The 21,911-nt window shown below is 44.1% G+C and overlaps 1 protein-coding gene across 1 annotated transcript in view; it reads right to left on the bottom strand.

Moving 5' to 3' along the window:
* Positions 1-21,911, bottom strand: part of LOC137413110 (amyloid-beta precursor protein) — a 132,494-nt gene that overhangs the window by 28,513 nt on the left and 82,070 nt on the right. The window contains exons 9-11 of the mRNA XM_078782453.1: positions 18,443-18,601; positions 16,971-17,099; positions 7,943-8,042 (exon numbers count right to left, since the gene is read on the bottom strand). Coding sequence (XP_078638579.1) covers positions 7,943-8,042; positions 16,971-17,099; positions 18,443-18,601 — 388 coding nt within the window. The remainder of the gene's footprint in view (positions 1-7,942; positions 8,043-16,970; positions 17,100-18,442; positions 18,602-21,911) is intronic.

Here is a 21,911-nt window from a genome sequence, read left to right as displayed (position 1 = left end):
TCTGGCGCACTGTCCTGCCAATCAGAGCCTCCACCGACTTGCCGGCTCGCCCAGGTCACACCCACTGCGTCACTCACTCCCGCTCCTTGTGTTGTAGCACGTGCTATGCGAGGTGGATAGGCCTCGCGGAGGTGCAAATGGCGGTGGCCATTGTCGGCGGTGTCCTAGCCCGATTTCTTCCTTAGTCATGTCAGGGGGGAAGGGCATCATTAGTATTGTGCTAAAGGGATCCTAACCAAGTGTTTAAGTGGTGTGCAGTGCCAAAATGGACAGAGGTTTGATTACCAGGTGAGACATACAAGGGCTCTACTCATTAACCCCTATACTACCTATCACTCGAATCTCCTGGTACATTCACAGTTATACACCTTAACCGACAAAACGCCTACACATGGACTTATTACAAGGTAGTTTTCCTTACCGCGACACACAAAGCATGTTACCTACTCAGATCTAACTGCTCTACATATTGCTCTACCACCGACATAACAATATATATAGCATTAAGCCTTAGGTAAGATATTTTTTGGAGTCAAATGTTCCATACTTGACGTGTTATGGTGTTCTGAGGAAGATGTACTTTCATTTGACTGGTTCTGTCAATATATAGAATCCTAAAACCCACATGAGATCTGCAAACAATCACTTAATTCACAGATGGTGTTGGTCTAGGGTGCTGTCTCCAAATGGGGAGTGATAAGGCACCTCCCTTTTGATGGTTATTGTCGATGGAAACTGCTACTTGGAAATGCTGAAGACATTGTTCTTTGAATTGCGAAGTCAACATTTTCTCACGGGACAGTAATGGTTTCGACAGGATAGGGTGCACCCACACATTGAAGAAAACGTCTTGGATCAATTCCCTTATCGACTCAGTGGCAGGGTCATAACAAACAGTTTTGCTGCATACTTTGGAAAAGACTCTCAGACAAACAAACCCGGATATCAATCTCTGTGACCTTTTCTTTAATGGGTTCCTTTGAGGGCCAGTGTGCCAGATGGCTCCAAGGACAGCCCATGACCAGAAAACAGCGATCCAGGATTGCACATGTAGTTTTAACGAAAACATTTTTAAAAGGTTATGAATATGTGGATATAGATTTATGTTGATGACTTATATTATGTGGGAGGGAGTTGTAGATTTGTAGTGTGGGTTGGTGGAATTGAGTATTCTGTTTGTTGTGGGATTGAGACTGAAAAATGTCAAAATATGTCGTGATGGCATTCGGTAAAGGGATTGTGGTGTCATTCCTACCATGCGAGGAAGAGAATTATGGATGGTTGTGTGAATAGTATCATGTGGTAAATTGTGGTTAAATTGTCATGTGGAACTCATGTGCAAAAGTACTTTGGTCCGTGCATGTATTATATGTCAATTAAAATGTGTATTCCATAATATCAGTAATACAGATGACACTGCCGGTTGATGTTGATGCATCTAATATGCTGTTGCATAATTACGTTGTACTAAACAAATGCAGGGCCAGCCTGAACGCGTGAATGTGCATAAACTTTAATTACCTCCTCCCCTGAAGGTGGATGAGGTTATGTTTTCATTCCATCTGTTTATTTGTCTGTGAGCAGGATATCTGAAGAAAGTTATGGACATATTCGGATGAAACTTGGTGGACATGTTGGGTGTGTCACAAGGACAAATAGATTAGCTTTTGGTGAACATCCAGATACAAGAATTTTTATTCTTTAAAGTGATTCTTCAGAATTGAGAGATAGTGCCAAAGACGAATAGATTTTGGTTAAAGTCCGGAAGCAGATCCGGCCCATCAGTGGAATACAAAACAAAACTTTTCAGCTAGGCGGAGGTATGCTCTCCACCGTATGCTGTTCTAATTAAATGTGAGCTTCCCAGTCTGTACGTGTGCAAATGGTTGGTGTGCAACGGCTGGCTACGTGAATAACTGCCGATTGATGAAGTTAAATTTCTTTGAAAACCGGATGGTCTGAGTGAATGCAATAACCCAGAGACAATGTCGCTTCCTCACATTACAATCATTGTAATAGCTTCAGCCATTATTGCGCTTGGCTGGCTAAAGAAAGAGGAAAAACATAAGGGCAATTATACCCCTGGCGCTCACCTGGTTGAATAAACAGTATACTACACTCACTAAAGGTATTTTAACCCAATTTCAATGCTTGCTAGAAGACATGGCAGCATGTAGAATCATACTACCATAATCATAAGACTTTAAACAAACCAAAAAAAATATCTATTTTGGGGAGCAACCTCTACCTCTAACCCTCCCTCTCCCAGGCTGTGTACCTCCTCACACCCTAATTTTTCCAATGCCTTGAACAAATATTAGTAAAATTGCAGATGATGAAGGTTGTAGTGAAGTTTCATCAAAATTATGTGTAGGTTCTGAGAAAAAAAGCAAACACCTATTTTTTTTTTGGGAGGGGGGGGCGGGGGGGGTGAACGCCAGGGGTTTTATAATGCCGTGAATAATGCCAGGGCAAGCCCCCCCCTCCGACCCCCCATAGACCACCTTAAACCGAGATTTTTTCAATGACAGGAAAAAACTTTGGTACAACAGGTGATGAAGGTTGTAGTTAAGTTTCATCGGAATTGCATGTGTAGTTTCAGGGAAGAAAGCAAATATCTATTTTGAGGGTCAAACCTGGACCCACTTCGACCCCTTGTAGACCAAAGGGGCAGATTTTTTTAAATGCCATGAACAAATTTTGGTACATCATGGGTGATGAAGGTTGTGGTAAAGTTTCATCGAAATAGTGTGTGTAGTTTGCAGAGGAAACAGCAAATTCCAATTTTGGGGGGGGGGGTCAAACCTGGATCCACTTTGACCCCCGGTAGACCTCCTTATACCCCAATTTTTATAATGCCGTGAACAAACTTTAGTCACAACACAACAAATATAATTTAGGCCAAATTTGGTCGCAATCCCATCAGCAGTTCCGGAGAAGAAGTTTCAAGTGTTTACGGACTGACGGACGGACAGACTGACGACTCGCCATCGCATAAGCTCACCTGAACAATAGATAAAAGAACAGGTGATATAATAGCATATAATATAATAGTATATATAATATATAATAGGATATAATAGTCCAGGTGAGCTTAAAAAAAAGTACAATTACACGATTTTGCGCTTTAGCGATGTATTCTGGCATCTGTCAGTCTTGTTAGTTCTGAAAATGCTCGTGAATAAAATCTATAGCTTTTAAAGGCTTTTGACTTTACTATAAAGCAGACTGAGTATTATTTTGTACACCTTTGATGTGGTGGCCATCTTTTACCCTGCGATCCCTTCAAATGGAGTAGTACCATACTCCATGATAAGTGTTGCAGTTTTTATCAGCAACACAAAAACCTCAAACAATTGACAAGACACAACATGAACAAATATTTATGAGTTGTGGAAATACATATGGACCACCATTGCATAATAGTTGGAAGCTGCATGTTTAAAATAAGAGGTCAGGACCGTCTCTTTGGACATATCTTTGGCATTAGAGACAGAGACCCTTCCCTGCTCATCAAGATCACTGCCTACTATATACATACAAGGTACCTATCTTCATACCTGGCTCTGACCTATTCTACACATGCTTTGACATGCATGTGGTCAACATGCTTTGATTTAATAGAAAATATTTTCTTCACCTCTTCAGTGGAAGCTGCAATGCTTCATAGCAATATCTTGAGCCTCATTTCGTTGTTTTTATACATAATTTTCCTATGACCGAGGAAACCCTATCTTCCTTTATGCAGATGACAGTACATTATGCAGTACATTACCCATCCCACCAAACAGGAAGACAGCATTTGCATCACTGAATGAATATTATATATAATATAATTTGCATCACTGCTGATCTGGTATTTATTTGATGTGATTCTGCCAAATGCCACGTTTTTTTTAAAACCATGGCTAATGTCAGTCTCACCCAGCTCACTGGAAGGATTGTCAAATGAAACACCTTTATTTCCAGTCAGCTGCTGGAAAGAGATTCAGGCCCTGAATTTCCTGCTCTCACCATCAGCCATGACCTCTCTTGTGCATCTATCAAAGCTGGCTTCCAAAGCCTGCCGTAGATGGGGCATCCTCCATTGCTTCAAATCTTTCCTTTGAAAAAAAATCCGAACTAATCACAGCTTACAAAAGACCTTTGTAGGTCAAAGGATGACTGCCCTCCCCTATGATCTGGTACCCCAACATCACACTTGACTATCCTACATCCCAGGGAAATCAAAAGCGTTCATCAATGGCATCTCCGACGATGCGGCAGAATTCTGGCATCGCAAGATAAGATGTCAACTATTTTCCTGTTTGGTTATTCTGTAGCTTGTCTACCTATTGTTCCAATGCCCCAATGTCAGCACATTGACATTTGGCAACTCTCTTCCACAAGCCTACATTTTGAAGACAAAAAAAAATAAAAATAAAAAAAAATAAAAAATAGAACGGCACTCTTCGACGTCAACTGATATGCCTCAGCCCACATTATTAAATGTTAAATCATTATACAAACTTGCACAAACTTCGACTTGGATACCTTAAGCCGTTCTTAAGTTGTCATGGCAACGAAATCATTTTTACTTAACGTGCCCTCTGACCTTTGACCCCAAAATCTCAGTTCATGCTTACATCATGATACATATTTCTACCAAGTTTGATTTAAATCCCGTCAGCTGTTCTAATGTTATCGCATTTTTACCTTGACGTCTGACCTTTGACCTATTGATGCCATATCCAATCGGTTAATCTTTGCATCATAAATACTTATACCAAGTTTGCTAACATTCCTATCACTGGTTCACAAGTTGGCTCGGTAACAATTAGGTACTTAACATGACCTCTGACTTTTGACCTCTTGCCCTCAAAATCTAATCAGTTCATCTTTACATCATTATACATACCTGTACCAAGTTTGGTATACATACCTGTACCATACCTGTACCCACTTAAGAATCAGGTCTTCACTTTATACTATGCGAAGACGGCAAATTCTGTATTTTCTGTGAGGTTCACGGTAGCTGGTGATTCTCGGAAAATCCTACAATTAACGTCATTCCCACAGCCTGAAGGTATTTACCGACATTGATCGATAGTCTCCCGACAAACATAATGCAATGGTAACTGTGCAAGCTCCCGTACCCACCTAGCTTCTGCAAAAATACCACGCGAAAAAACTACTGTACTTGGCGTAATGACAGGTCAGAACACAGGAAAGGTGAGTTTGCGGTAAATCCAGTTTGCGGTGAGTTTGTGGAAAGGTGAGCGGTAAATCCACCCTGAACGAAATGGATTAAGAAATGAATCCACAATTAGGACAACAATCTAATTCCCCACCCCCTCAGAATTTGTTTCTGATGATGAATATATGGTAACTTCCATATACAGAGACATTACAAGGAAATAGACACCTTAAATTTATTCATTTCATCTGTATAACGCAGTTTTACTTGGCGATTTGTGCGAATATTAGACTATTTATTCACAGAAACGAGTTCCTGGGTCTTGTACGACAAGAAACTATGTCTCGAACCCAGGCAGCACACAAACTTTCCGATTTTCAAAGAGGAAGAATTGTTGGCCAATCAGAAGGTGGAGTCGGTCAGCGTCAGCTAGCTCAGAACCTTGGCATTCTGCTTTCTAGTCAATCGGGTGATTGTGCAATTCATCCGCGAAGGCAAGGAATCCACATCTTGCCGTTCTGGTTGACCTGGGCCCTCAGAAAGGTGTCTTCGAGCTGTCAAGCGGTCCATTGAGAAAACTCCCCGTTGCAAGGCAGCAGATGTTGCAGAGGAGGTCCAAGTTAGCTTAAGAACTGCTGTGTGGTACCATCATCAACTGGGCTGCTATGGGAGAGCAGCTAGGAGAAAACCTCTTCTTAGACCAGCCAACATTCAAAAGAGAAACTCTGTTCATGGAAGATGGAGCTCCATGTCACACTGCAAAAAAGACCAAAGAATGGCAGGACAGAAGTGGGATCAAGCGACTTCCATGGCCATGTCAGTCTGCTGACATGAATCCCATTGAACATCTCTGCGCCATGTTGGATCGAGCTGTGCGGAAAAAGTCCAGGAAACCAACATCATGGGCAGAATTGCTAAACATTTTGCCTGAAGCCTGGGTAGAAATCCCACAAGAGAAAATTTCGGAACTCGTTAGTTCTATGCCTGAAAGAGTAAAAACGTTGAAATCTGCAAATGGCAAATCTACAAAATACTAGTGTATGTATTAAAATGGATCAAATGTACTTCAAATGTTCAATATATAAATTTATTTTAAAATCATGGTGTCTATTTTCTTATGTCATGTCTGTGTAGGTAGATACAAAGATATGGATTTCCAGAAACACACGTTTGAAGGGGTGGAGATGAAATACCTTAGGAAAGGTCAGATGGTTTAGTTTAGCATGGACCGTGTGACGTGAAGAATTCCCCCTCGATGTACATAAGCAGGGTAAACGTTCAGGTTAATAGTGTTTGCATGTCACCACAAGGAGGGTGTTTTTTGTGTTAGTTAGATAGGGCGTAAGATGCATAATTCCCAGTATGTATTGCCTCCTGTGATTTTCGCTTCTCTTTTATATCAACGAAAAAGGGCCACCATTACAAACGAAAGGATGACGAAAGGGCCACCATTCACCCACAACACTGTCATGCCAACAGAGACCCAAACATTTGCCGGTTGGGTAAACTCCACACCCCCAGCATTCTCGATGAGACTAGATTCCGCCCCTGATGACTCGTGACGGAGCAACCACGCCCCGAGCTTCGTGAGTGGTTAAGGAGTCATGGGATGATGCACGGCGGCGTGGTGATTGGTTGAATGTGACGTCAGCGAGTGACAAAGGAGGGTGAGTCCCTCCTCCCTCTCTCTCTCTGGTACTGGCTGCGTGGTGGACAGTCGCAGCATTTTTTTTTTTTTTAAATCTCTCTCCTGGTCCTGGCTTTCGGTGCGAGCGCTCACGCTTGTATTCTCTCTCTCGCTTGTTCTGGCTGGGTTGGAGGACGGCTGGGTTCATGCCATGTGCACCGGGGAGACTGATCGGAGCCTTGTGGAGCGTGTAACAGCCGGGGGGAGGATGGTGTTCCCGAGCGGTGGTGCACCCGGACATGTTTTGCCGCCCTTCGCAGTTACAGTGCTGTGTGCTGATTCGCGCCATCTTGTGCGCTTCTCGCGCGGAGACTTGGGGCCCCTTCACAGTCATCCTCATCCGCAAGTCATCCGCAAGCCGAGTATCGGCCAACTCACCAAACCACTTTATTTTATTTTATTTCTCCCTGCGTCATGTAATTGTGTCTGAGTGGAGGGTCCCTCGCCTTAGCCTTATAATTTCCTCAACTTTCAATTTTGATTGCTTCACGTTTATTTTAATAAATTAATTATTTGTTGCATCTTACTTTTGGGTGTCGTGTGTTTACTCGTTTGTGGGTTCGAGGAATAAAAACCCGTGGCAGCCGTCTGATCAGGTAAGGCTTCGGCCCTTTCCCGCACTCACGAAAAGATAATCCCACCAAGTTCGGGTATATGCCTCAGAGTTAAAGTAACTGTTCGGCAATCTGTCCAAGGCTGGTCTTCATTGGCCACGGACTTGACAATACATTAGAGTTTTACCCCTGGGCTTTGGCTCTCAGACTCTGGCAACGCTCACTCTTGGCCTGCTGCCAAGACATTCAACCTGGGGTTTTCCATTATCCTGCTATTTCCCACATGGGATAGCCTGAAGCTGGCTATCTGCGGTACATTAATTGTACTGGTGTGTATAGTTTCTATCATACACAGCATGTGGTTTTGGGTGGAGGCCGTACACCCGATAATTGTTTTATATTTGTGCATATATCAAGTTTGTCGAAAAGAAATCCAGCAAAAGTGATTGAGGTATAACACCTCTCATCTTATTCGTATTTGGTTGGGATGGAAGGAGGAATGGGAGAGACAGTGCCATTACTTACGAACATCAGAGTTGATGAGACTGCTTAGGGCTGGCATGTGATGCAGCAAAAACACGCTCTGGTTTACCCTCTCCAAGATCACCAACAAATGTGCTTTGACCTGCAAAATAAGGAAATAAAAGATTATATAAACAGAAGAAAAAAGGCTAGAGATAAACACCAGGAATTAAATCACATTAAAAGACCTTTGGAATTTTTTTTTTTTTTGTATACAAGATCGAGGCTCGTGTGAGAGCCAACATCAATCACAAAACTAGAGCTTCCAGGGAAGCAGAACTCAACTGAACTGACCGGACAACTTTAAAGTAGGTCATTTGTCTGTACGAGATTTGACTTAAGATAGCAACCTACCTTGTGTGGTAAGAGTCTCACACACCAAGTTTGATCAAAATCCATAAATATTTGTGGACGTTAAAGTCTTAACGTCGTTTCGGAGCTGAAAACAATATGTCGGCCTATGGCGGCCATTTTGTGACGGATCAGGTTGGAATGCAATAGCAACCTACCTTGTGTGGTAAGGGTTAAGCATTCTAAGTTTGATCAAAATCTGTTAATATTTGTGGACGCTAGAGTGTTAACGTCGTTTACATGACCAAAAACAAAATGGTCGCCTAAGTCCGCCATTTTTGAACGGATCGGGCTGAAATGTAATACCAACCTGGTCCTTGGGGTAAGGATGCTGCTTGTCAGGTTTGATCAGAATCGGTTGATATTTGTGGACGCTGGAGTGTTAACGTTGAAAAGTTAACAGACGACAGACGGACGCCGGAGGGTTCAGCATGTGATGAACTCAACTGGACGGCAGTCCAGTCGAGTTAAAAACAACGCACGGACACACAAAACATACAAAAAAAGGGAGCGGGAGACAAGATGGGGAGAGAGAGGGCAGCACACAAGTACAACAGCAGAGAACAGGGACAACGGAAGATCTGTGGGAGGGAGAGGGCTTTGGGGGAGGAGGCATGGGAAGATGGGGGGAGTGGGGGGAAGTATAGAACACATGGACACTGGGGAAAAAAAAAAGTCGGTATTAAAAAAAAAAAAAAAAAAACTGGATTTGGGGTGAATTAACGGGGGTAGAAGAGATCAAGGTTTTGGATGGGGGAAGATAAGAGATGGTGGTGAACAGCTGTTTTAAAGACCGGGAGGGAGGAGTGGGATTGAAGAGAGTGAGGGAGTTTGTTCCAGAGGCAGGAGAAAAGAGGAATGAAGGAGTGAAGGTGAGCAGAGAGTTTTGATTTTGGCAATTTCACCAGAAGAGGGTAACTGGCAGATCTTGTGCGACTTGTAGGAATATTTGGGGGACAGAGCACAGATAGATAGGAGTCGGTAGAAGACAGAAAGACCACCTACCTGCCTGTGGTGAGCGAGTGAAAGACCCTCGGAATTGGCTTCATCGTGGGAGATTCCAATGATTCTGAAAGCTTTGGTTTCAACAGCGTGAAGACGAGCTAGGTGTGAGCCAGGAGCACCAGCCCAGAGCGGAGAACATTATTCAATTGGGCTGCGGATGAAAGCCTTTGTTTTTCTTCTTTTTTTTTGTATACAAGATCGAGGCTCGTGAAAGAGCTAACATTAATCACACAAAAAGCAAACAGACACACAAAACACAAAAAACAAGGGGAGCGGCAGACAGGATGGGGAGAGAGGGGGAAGGACACAAACAACATTTGAGAGCAGGGACATCGGGAGGCCTTGGGGGGAGGTGGGAGAGGTATAAAACATATGAACACTGCAAGGACTCTGGGGTGAATTAGCGGGGGTAGAAAAGATCAAGGTTTTGGATGGGCGAAGATAAGATGGTGGTGAACAGCTGTTTTAAAGAAATGAAGGGAGGACTGGGATTGAAGGGAGTGGGGGAGTATGTTCCAGAGGCGGGAGAAAAGGGGAATGAAAGAGTGAAGGTGAGCAGAGAGCCTAGATTTTGGCAGTTTAACCATAAGAGGGTTGCAGGCAGATCTTGTGCGACCTGAAGGAATATTGGGGGGACAGCGCACAGAGAGAGCTGGGGGAGCAAGGCCGGAGAAGAGTCGGTAGAAGACAGAAAGACCACCAATCTGCCTGCGGTGAGTGAGTGAAAGGCCCTCGAAGTTAACTTCATCGCAGGAGATTCCAATGATTCTGAAAGCTTTGGCCTCAACAGCGTGAAGCCGAGCTAGGTGTGAGGCAGGAGCACCAGCCCAGAGGGGGGAACAGTATTCCATTGAGCTGCGGATGAAAGCCTTGTATGTGGTGAGGAGCTCAGGTGTGCCAAGGAAGGACTTCGCACGACGGAGGATGCCCAGTCGGCGACTGGCTTTGGAGGCCAGCTTGGAAATGTGGTTTTCCCAAGAAAGATCATGGCAGATATTGAGACCCAAAAGCTTGAGCGACAGAACTTCTTGGAGAGGATTGTTGAGAAAGTAGATGGGAGGGTTTTCCAGTCGGTCCTTTCGGAGAGACATTGTAAGTGTGTGAGATTTGTCAGGATTGAAAGACATGTTCCACTTGTTTGACCAGTCTGTGATTTTGTCCAGGTCTGCAGAGAGTGAGGAGGCTGCAGACTGCCGATCTGAGGGATGAGGAATGGAGCGACAGAGAGTGGAGTCATCAGCAAAGAGATAGAGAGGATTTTCCAGAGGGTCGGAGAGATCATTGATGAAGACCAGAAATAGCACAGGGCCCAGAACACTACCTTGGGGAACTCCAGCCAGAACAGGAAGGGGAGATGAGATAAATCCATTCAGGGCCACACGTTGCCTACGACCAGAGAGGAAGTCCGCAAGCCATGAGTGGAGATTTCCATGGATACCATAGGAGGAGAGTTTGGTGAGCAGAGCTGGGTGCCAGACCGTATCGAAGGCACGTGATATGTCAAGTGAGTTGTTGAGACAACAACCATTGTTGAGACAGCAGAGGAAACATGTCCAGAGTAGAATGACCTGGTCTGAATCCAAATTGATGATCAGAGATAAAGCCATTGGAGAAGAGGAAGGATTTGATATCCGAAGCAATGATGGATTCCATGACTTTGCTGATAATTGGAAGCAGGCTGATTGGTCTGTAGTTGCAAGGATCTGTTTTTGCACCTTTTTTGTGTAAAGCGGTAATGTTTGCTGATTTCCAAGATGCTGGCAGATGACCTTGAGCAAAAGAGAGGGTGAAAAGAACAGAGAGAGGGTGAGATAGAGCGGCAGAGCAGGATTTTAAGACCCGTGGGCTGATGCCGTCTGGTCCAGTTGCAGAATCAGAGTCGAGGTTTGACAAAAAACTTCTCCACCTTGACAGGAGAGAAGGACACAGAGTCCAGGAGCAGTTGGGTTCGACTGGGAAAGGTGGGAACAGAGAGAGATGGGTTTGGGACACAAGATTTTGAGGCAAACACAGAGCTGAGGCATTCGGCTTTGTCACTTGCGGTGTCAACTGTGTAGCCATTTGAGGTAAGGGAGGGGATGGAGGGGCAACAAACACCAGAAACGGATTTGACCAGACGCCACCAGGATTTGGAGGAAGGAGACAGGTTTGAGAGTTCAATCTTGAGGTTGGAGAGATAGTGCTTCCTGGCACTCCTGAGGGTCGACACACACTTGTTTCGAGCTTGGTGGAAGGAACTGAGATTGCCTTCAGTTGGTTTTGCCTTCCAAGAGGCAAAGGCAAGTCGTTTCAGGGCAACTGCCTCACCACAAGATTCAGTGTACCATGGACGGGAGGAAGGGTAAGACAACTGAAGACGAGATGGGATAAATATGTGAATGAGAGAGAGCAGTTTGCTTTGGAAGAATTCCCAGGAAGAATTGATGTCAGAGGCAGTCGAGATGGGAGACCAGTCCAGATGATTGATGGCTGCTTGCAGACCGTGCCAGTCAGCCTGAGTGAAATGCCAGACTCGTCGGTGCTGAGGAGGCTCTCTGAGAATGGCCAGAGAGATGTCCACTTTAACAAACACATGATCAGAAGAACCGATTGGAGCAGAAGAAGAGCAGCAGACATTTGCAGGGAAGTTAGTCATAACCAAGTCCAGAAGAGAAGATGCTCCGTTGACTGAGATCTGGGTCGGGAAATTGACAGATTGTGTCAGTCCCAGTGAGTCGCAGAAGTCCTTTGCAGAGGAGCCATGGCTGGTGAGAGATGAACCCACACCCAGCCAGCTGGCATGATGACAGTTGAAGTCGCCACATATGAGAAAGAGAGAGTTTGGATGAGTTGATAGAAGTTGGTCCATGTTGTCCGACAGCGAAATGTAAATGGAGTCATCACTGTTTGGAGGACGGTACAGAACACATCTATCTATAATTCCAGTAATCTCTGTATGTCTGTGTGTATGTCTGTATGTCTGTGACCGCTGTTTCTCGACAACCACGGGTCCGATATACTTGAAACTTGCCAGGTATATTGCTGGGGACCTGAGGATGTGCCTTTTCAAGGTTTCATATTAATCGGAGAAGTAGTTACCGAGCTATGGCGATTTAGCCGTTCGCCGTTCGCTTTGGCTTTGCGAATGGACCAAACCATTCATGTAAATAGAGGGGGGGGGGGGGGGGGGGTTCTGTGGTCGTTCGCTTTGGCTTTGCGAATGGACCAAACCATTTCATGTAAATAGAGGGGGGGGTTCTGTGGTCGTTACTGCCACGCGGTTTGGAATGTTTTTCCGAACGGGCACCCACGTACGGGCACGTCCTAGTATGAACAAAAGGTGGGAGCGGAGAGGAAGCCGTAGCCAGAGGTACTCCTGGGGGTGGGGTGGAGAGAGGGCAGTGCAGGGAGAGTGAGGAAGAGTTTTTGATAAAGATAGCCACCCCACCACCAGGACGAGGCTCAGGTCTATCATACCGGAGGGAGTAACCAGGAAGAGATATTAAGGAATCAGAGACATCTTGAAGGAGGAAAATTTCTGTTAAGCAGATCAAGTCTGGATTGTCAGAAGCAACCTGAATGGAGAGATCAATCAGGTTTGAGCGAAGGCCCCGGATGTTTGAGGTCCATACCGTTAATGAGGAGAGAGGGGGAGCATCGGGTGCAGGGGAGGGGAGGGGTAGGGTCAGATTAAGGGTGAGAGGGGGAGGTAGGAAGAGCAGTTGATAGTGTGTCAGAGATTACAGAAGAGTTACAAGAAAGGGAAGGATGAGGAGGACGAAAGGTTTGATGGTGATGGGATGAGGCACAGTGAGGGGTTGTTTGATGGGGGGGGGGGGGGGGCAGAGGAAAGTAGAAGGTTGGGGGAGGTGGAGGTATGAGATAGAAGGGAGACGAAGTGGGGAGGAGGCAGCTTTGAGAAGGAGGTGGGAGGAGGGAGAATTTGGGAGGGATGGTTGGGGGGGAGATTTGAAAGGGAGGGGTTGGGGGAGAGAGTTGAATGGGTGGGGCAAGGGGGGAGTTTAGGAGAAGGGCAAGGGGGGAGTTTCAGAGGGGAGGGGCAAGGGGCGAGATTTGGAGGGGAGGGGCAAGGGGGGAGATTTGGAGGAGAGGGGCAAGGGGGGAGATTTGGAGGGGAGGGGCAAGGGGGGAGTTTAGGAGGGGAGGGGCAAGGGGGGAGTTTAGGAGGGGAGGGGCAAGTGGGGAGATTTGGAGGGGAGGGGAAAGGGGGGAGTTTAGAAAGTGGATGATTAATGAAAGATGAACATTGAACATTTATAACAAATTGGGTTTGTTGTGATTTTCAAGTTAGCGATCCGTTTAAGAACGATGGAGGAGGGGTGGAATGAATGAGAATTTAGAGCATGGAGTGATTTGGAATCATAAGAGATTGAATATTTTTTTGAAATGGAATGAGTTGAAGAGGAAATTGAAAGGAGCCTTTTAAATAGTAAGAAAAACAGCGTGTTGTAATATACGACTGAATAAAACATTCCAGGGGAAAGTTTAAACATATTTAAACAGAACCGTGAAGATCAATCTTATATTCACAAAAATACCAATGGGGAGAGGGAGCCTAGAGGGACAACCACGAGTCACTTGAACAGGGCAAAAGGTGGTGTGGTGAGGAGTATGTGGTGAGGAGCTCAGGTGTGCCAAGGAAGGACCTCGCATGACGGAGGATGCCCAGTCGGCGAGTGGCTTTGGATGCCAGCTTGGAAATGTGGTTTCCCAGGAAAGATCATGGCAGATAGTGAGACCCAAAAGATTGAGTGACAGAACTTCATGGAGAGGATTGTTCATAAAGTAGATGGGAGGGTTGTCCAGTCAGTCTTTTTGGAGAGACATTGGAAGAGTGTGAGATTTGTCAGCATTGAAAGACATGTTCACTTGTTTGACCAGTCTGATTTTGTCCAGGTCTACAGAGAGTGAGGAGGCTGCGGGCTGCCGATCTGCGATATGAGGAATGGAGAGGCAGAGTGTGGATTCATCAGCAAAGAGATAGAGAGGATTTTCAAGAGAGTCAGAGAGATGATTGATAAAGACCAGAAAAAGCACAGGGCCCAGAACACTGCCTTGAGGAACTCCAGCCTGAACAGGAAGGGGAGATGAGAGAAACCCATTCAGGGCCACACGTTGACTACGACCAGAGAGGAAGTCCGCAAGCCATGCGTGGAGATTTCCATGGATCCCATAGGAGCAGAGTTTGGTGAGCAGAGCAAGGTTTGTTTGAAAAGTACTGTTTTTGAGAACAGTACTTTACAAACAAGAAGTTGTCAAAAATTCACATACTTATTTATTATTGAAAAAAAACCAAAAACATTTCAATCGCACCATGTCCAAAAAAGTGGTTCAGTTTGGCATATGTAATATGAAATATGCAAAGCCGAGAAACGAACGAAACCCTTTAGAATTTCACTTTAGAATTACCCCTTACAACCCATTACAATTTACCCTTTATAAATACCCTTCAGAACCCCCAAGAATTACACTTCAGAACCCTTTAGAATGAAACAAGGTGGGTTACAAAGGTACAGTTGTGGCCAAAAATATTGGCACCCTTGCAAATTTTTCAAATAACTCAATTTTCCCTAAAAAAAAACAAGTTGATATTGACAAAAGTATTGTCTCCACAATTCTTTATTTCACTGTTATTACAGAACCCTTGTTTTTCATTCAGAACTTAATATATCCTTTTAAATCAGAAAATAAAAAGAAATGGCATTGACAAAATTATTGACACCCAAGACTTAATTTTTGGTCGCACAGCCTTTGGACAAAATAACTGTAGTCAAGCGATTCTTATAGCCATGAATGAGCTTCCTACACCTCTCTGGCAGTTTGGCCCACTCTTCTTGTGCAAACTGCTCGAGTTCTCCCAGATTTGAAGGGTGCCTTCTCCCAGCTGCTGTTTTCAGATCTCCCTACAGGTGTTCAATGAGATTTAGATCTGGACTCATTGCTGGCCACTTCAGAACAGTTCAGCATTTTGTCTTGAACCATTCCTGGCTACTTTTTGAAGTGTGTTTGGGGTCATTGTCCTGCTGCAAGACTCATGACCTTCGACGGAGACCCAGATTTCTGACACTGGGTTGAACATTGCAATGCAAAATGCCTTGGTAATCTCCTGATTTCATGATGTCATGCACACATCCAAGGCACCCAGTGCCAGAGGCAGCACAGCAACCCCAAAACTTCACTGAACCTCCTCCATGTTTGACTGTAGGGAAGGTGTTCTTTTCCATGAAGGCTTCATTTTGTTTTCTGTAAACATAGAGATGATGTGGTTTTCTAAAAATCTCTAATTTGGTATCATCTGTCCACAGGACATTCTCCCAAAAGGATTTTGGCTTGTTCAGGTATGTCTTGGGAAAACTCCAGTCAGACTTTATGTCTCTCTCAGCAGTGGGGTCCTCCTGGGTCTCCTACCATAGAACCCCTTTTCATCAAGTTGGCGACGGATGGTGTGGGCTGAAACTGTCGTACCGTGTGTCTAAAGGTCAGCTTGAATCTGTCAGTTGATAGAGCTGCTTTTTCCACCATTCGTACAATCCTTCGCTGCAATCTTCGATCAAGTTTTCTCTTGCGGCCACGTCTGGGGAGGTTGGCTACAGTGCCATGGGCCTCACACTTCCTGATAAAATTGCATACAGTGGACACAGAAACATCAAGGTCTCTGGAGATGGGCTCATAGCCTTGAGATTGTCCATGCTTGGCTACAATCTTGTGTCTGACCTCCTCAGACAATTCTACTGGTGTTCTTTCCTTTCTCCATGCTCATTGCGGTACACAGTGACACAAAACAGCAGAACGACTCCTTTTCTCTATTCAAACTGGTTGAATGAGTGATTTTTATATTGCAGACACCTGAAACTCACTACAGTTGAGTTCAATTCCAAAGTAAAGGAGAATCACCTGCTTGAAATCTAATTATTTCTGACAACTTCTAAAAGGTGTCAATAATATTGTCCAGGCCATTTTAGGATTTCTGTGTGGAATAAGCTAAGATTTAGTAATTTTTTCACGTTCTTTTGTTTTGTTCCACTGCAAACCAAAGAAATATGTGAATACCAAAACATTTTTTTATTTCAACAATTTCATGGAATGGTGCATTATTTGAAAAAAGTGCAAGTGTGCCAATACTGTATTTTTGGCCACGACTGTACTTCATTTTTGACGGACAGATGGAAGGACAAGCAAATATTGAAGAGTCTTCACCGCTCAATAAATAATGAATGCACACATAAAAGTTCTGCACAATACCGACTCTGTTCAATGAAGAAAGCTACTGCACCCAAATATTCAACAAAAATTATCCTGTTGCTCTCACCAAAAAACAAGTGCTGCACACACCACCACCGAGTAGCAAAAAAAAAAAATCACAGGACCTAGTATGATAAAAGCTATCCAAGCAACATGAGATTTTTGATATAAAAGTCACTGCAGTAGCGTTATTTGTCAAAGAACAAAGAGGTAAAATTGAAGCTGAAAAGCATGGCAATGGCCAATTATAAATCCATGCGTTAATTTCACACAATCAAACCTGATCAACACTCACAATCATACAAGAGCATCTCTGGAACATTGCAGTTACATTACAAAATATTTGACAATGGAATATTTTAAAACATCTTACTTTGAAGTTGAAGTGCCCAATTATATATTTTAAAGCAAGGAACATTCTTTGTAACCCCACCATGTGTGTGTGGGCGGTTGCCCGTGCAGGGTCAGCATGCTGCAGGTGCAGGAACCGCCGTGCTGTGTGCTGAATGTCTTTTCGCTCAGCACGAAGGTACACCTTCAAGGTGTGTAGCACGTGAGATGGCTGTGCACAGAACAAGCCACATTCAAACAAAGTGCACCCAAAAGTCTGATATGAACTATATTATTATTTAACAAAATACAAATCTCACCCAGATGCATAAAAAAAAACCTGGAAATAAAAGAATTTAAGAACGAATGCTTTGAATAAAATAAAAGCAACTTTCAGGCCATGCTGTACTGCAGAGTATATTGAACAAAATCCTGACCCTTCCCTCCTCCCCCACCCCCCTGCTGCCCTCACCCCTTTTCCACTCCCAAAGTGGTTACTTCCAATGTAGAATGAATGGCCCTGTTACATAAACAATCCTTAAGGACAGATTTGTTGATTAACTTAAGTATTTCCTTAACGTTTCCCTTAAGGACATCCTAAATTGAGGATGGTTGCATATACAAATATCCTTAAGTTCTTCTGTAAACTCAAGGGAGTCTTCTCCCCCCCCACCCCTCCCACACCCTTCACCCCCCTCCCACATCATCGGCTTTTCTCCACCAATTAGAAGCAACCTTTTATAAGTTACCCGGGTATTAAACATTGTAAGAAAGGTCAGGCTTCGTTCTTCGGTTGACGTCAGTTTAAACTCATTTGCATACACCTATCAACCACGAACATGGCTCGACGTGCTTTATGGGTTAAGGAAAGATTTTCCTTAAGGTAAAAAATTTTTTCGTTGAGCTAAGGATTTCCTTAAGGGCTATTGCATAAACAACCCTTTAGAAATCAGCAGCAAAGGATTTCCTTCGGTATAAGGAAATCTTTAGGAGCCGTTGCTAAACCAGGCAACTAATCAGATTAGAGATAGGAAGCGACGTCTGAAAGAAATGACACGTAATGAACACGTTATTTTAAATGACGCTTGTTATATTGCCACATACACGCGAGTTATATGTTGCATGGGAACACATGTTTGCAGTTGAAGGAGGAATAAAATGATTCTTGTGTAAAAATCATTCGATTCACATTGTGCATTTTATTGTAAATGTGTTGGTGTGCAGTAAATGTAAACTACAGCACAGCACAGACCACCAGAATACCAGACTGGCATAATTCTGTCATTGGGGTGGTTGTTTTTCTGCAGAATTTCTTTATTTCCTTTTTTAAAAACCATTTTATTTTTGATTGGCAGTCAAGGAACTTGCTGCCATTGATTCAACGGTCAACTGAATGATCATATAATTATTATAAACACCAATTCCTCAAATCATTTTGCTGTGAGAAATTAGCATTGCAAAGAAAGAGGAAAATAAATGCTTTACATTTGGGACTTTTGTCATAATACTTCTTGGTGAAATGCTCACACTTATCACAAAAGGAATAAAAACCTTAGTCTAAAAAAGCTACTTTACCCTTGGGTTTTCCTCCTCCAGTGCAGACAGGTAGTCCTGCAGGGCTTGCCGCCTCCGGTCATTCAGAAGGGCCTCCACCCGAGCCTGATGAGCCTCGACAAGGCGTTTTACCTCACGCTCCTGCCCCGCACGCAGTTCTTGCACTCGTCGCTGTAACCCCTACAATGAAGAAAAATACTGCACTGAGAAAAGCTGCAAACGTCCAACATCATGACACCATTACACTGATGATGCATTGCAAGGGCTACATTATTGTCCCCCGTCGCACAGCGGAGCGAAAGGGGGACTATGGTTTTCCCCTCCGTCCGTGTGTCCGTTCGTCCGTGCGTGCGGACTTGCGTGCGTGCGTAAGCGAAGGACCGCATTCGAATTTGGTGTGTGGGTGCAACCCACGTCAAAATCCAAGATGGCCGCCACCATGTATGTCTGATGCCATGTATGTCTGAACCTTGTGAGCTGAATATTTTGAAAAATAAGCGAAGTACCAACTTCTAATCTGGTGTGTGAGTGTATCTCGGCATAAGAACGCTATTGTAAATTGGGTCGCCACGTCAAAATCCAAGATGGCCGCTACCATATATATGTCTGAACTTTGTGAGCAAAATATCTTGAAAAATAAGCGAAGTACCAACTTCTAATCTGGTGTTTGGGTGTATGTAGGCACAAGGAAGAACGCCATTGAAAATTGGGTCACCACGTCAAAATCCAAGATGGCCACCGCCATGTATGTCTGAACCTTGTGAGCGAAATATCATATCATAGCATGTTTTCTGCGTCTTCCACTTTGTCAACTCATCACTTCCCCGGCGGGGGACCGAGGCGTAACGCTCGTTATTACTAGTAAGGTACCCATGCTACGCACAGGTGGGAGGCCAGAAGCAAACAGACAATGCAGAAACGACGAATGCTAAAGCATGAAACCAATAAATTCCACATTACTGTCGCACCTTCAGTCGCACGTCAGACATGGACAGCAAGTTGGTGAAGGCCTTCCATGAAAAACGTACCCGTTCGCAAACAAACGGGTATGTGTGTTCCATTCCCAATGCATATTGCGATCCGAGAATTTCACATTTAGAACGTAAAACCATAACTGCATTTCGTCATTCACTTGAACTTGATACCTCTTTTTTCATTCCAAACAGCATAACTCCAATCACAAATATACATTAATATAATAAACTTTTAACAACATTCGTGACAAACAAATATTTAAATCCTGATGTGAAGTTCCGTACAGTTGGGTGAATACAATTACGAATTCAAAATCGTAATTGTATTCACTCAATTCCAATCATCCATTGATACTTTAACAAAACGATTAACACGATTAACGTTTCACAATTAAACATTACGATTGAATGGCGGTTGTATTGGGATATTATCAAACCCGGGCATTGCATATTCTGTCCGCTTCCGCATTCGCTGCAGGTTCGTAATCCTCATCAAAATCTAAACAGTATTTGTAGAATTTCAATAAAAGCCACATCACGGTTCATATCAGTAAATATTATTCCATCGTGTTTAGAAAAACTGGGAAAAAAAATTGAAAAAACAATATAGCCTATTTTACTCCAAGGGGTCCCAGGAATACCCACCCAAAATATCATTGCGATCGGTTCAGCCGTTTTTGCGGTACCCTCGAACAGACGGAAAGACATTTGGTGAATTATAGTAAGATTTATTAGACATTTCATGTACAAAACTTTAAAAAGTGAAAGAGAACAAACAGACAAATCGTTTTTTTTGTACATATTACGGCACCTGCATTAAATGTTTTGACCATGCTGTTTCACCAACATTTTTACAAAGAAGCAAAATTGGATTAAGGGTTATAATTTCAGGAGGAAAACTAGAATGGCACTCAGTAGTGCGCAAACCTCCACCAGGCTGAACAATGTACGTATTGTGTCGCACCGATAGGCCACATCCAGACCAAAACCAAAATATAATCGGCTTCTTGTCATCTAAACAAATTCATCCGCCTAGTTTTGTCATAACTAGTCCACAACTTTTTGAAATATCAGGCTATACAGTACATCCTTTTTGGCCCCATTTCAATGGTAAAGAATCACTTCAAAAACCAGACGGTGTTCATGGAACACTGTTACGTTTGTGGGGGTAGATGATGGAATACCATAGTGCAGGTAGGGATTGTATAGTCGGCAATATCTCGATGTATTAAGTAGGGAAAGTGGAGCTCAAGTTGTTTAAGTGTCTTCATACGAGGGGTGAAGCTATGTTAATTAGATAGGGGTTAAGATTAGTTTTCCTCCAGTATGTGATTGCCCTCGGTGGTTTTTCCCAATATTTTTACAATTACCACAAGGCCGGCCATAAAAACCCTCGTTACAACAACAACACCAACACCAACACCAACGTCCATTAACCACCCATAACCAGCAGAATTGCTGACAGAAGGCCAAACATTCTCGTTCGGTAACTAAACCCCGCCTCCAAAGGATCATAACTGGCAGGCCACGCCCCGAAGCCCGTTGTTGGTCAAGTGCGACCATTGGGTGATTCGGTGGGGCTCGGCGATTGAAGAAAGTGACGGTCACAGAGAAGGTTCGAGCAGGAGGAAGAAGAAGAATGTCTTTATCACAATCTAACATTTATCACACAAACAAATCAAACAGACAAACAAACAAAGTATATAAAAAGGGGAGCGGTAGACAAGATGGGGAGAGAAAGGGAAGCACATAAACACAACATTTGTGAGGGACATCGGGAATGTGTGGGAGGGAGAGGGCTTGGGGGGAGGCGGTGTGGGAAGTGGTGTGGGGGTGGGAGAAGTATAAACACAAGGACACCAAGGACTTCCAGGAAAGAAGTTGGTATTTCAAAAAAGAGGATTTGCGGTGAAATTAGCGGGGGTAGAAAAGATCAAGGTTTTGGATGGGGGAAGATAAGAGATGGTGGTGAACAGCTGTTTTAAAGACCTGGAGGGAGGAGTGGGATTGAAGGGAGTGGGGGAGTTTGTTCCAGAGGCGGGAGAAAAGAGGAATGAAAGAGTGAAGGTGAGCAGAGAGTCTTGATTTTGGCAGTTTAACCATAAGAGGGTTGCAGGCAGATCTTGTGCGACCTTTAGGAATATTTGGGGGACAGAGCCCAGAGAGAGCTGGAGGAGCAAGGCCGGAGAGGAGTCGGTAGAAGACAAAGAGCACCAACCTGCCTGCGGTGAGTAAGTGAAAGGCGCTCGGAGGTAGCTTCATCACGGGAGATTCCAATGATTCTGAACTCTTTGGTTTCAACAGCGTGAGACGAGCTCGGTGTGAGGCAGGAGCACCAGCCCAGAGGGGAGAGCAGTATTCCATTGAGCTGCGGATGAAAGCCTTGTATGTGGTGAGGAGCTCAGGTGTGCCAAGGAAGGACTTCACACGACGGAGGATGCCCAGTCGGTGACTGGCTTTGGAGGCCAGATTTGAAATGTGGTTTTCCCAGGTAAGATCATGGCAGATAGTGAGAC

Source organism: Myxine glutinosa, chromosome 1, assembly GCF_964187855.1.
Source record: "Myxine glutinosa chromosome 1, kmMyxGlut1.1, whole genome shotgun sequence".
Classification (NCBI taxonomy): domain Eukaryota; kingdom Metazoa; phylum Chordata; class Myxini; order Myxiniformes; family Myxinidae; genus Myxine; species Myxine glutinosa.
Note: the sequence above shows the minus strand (reverse complement) of the source record. Positions and strands in the feature narration are given on the sequence as shown.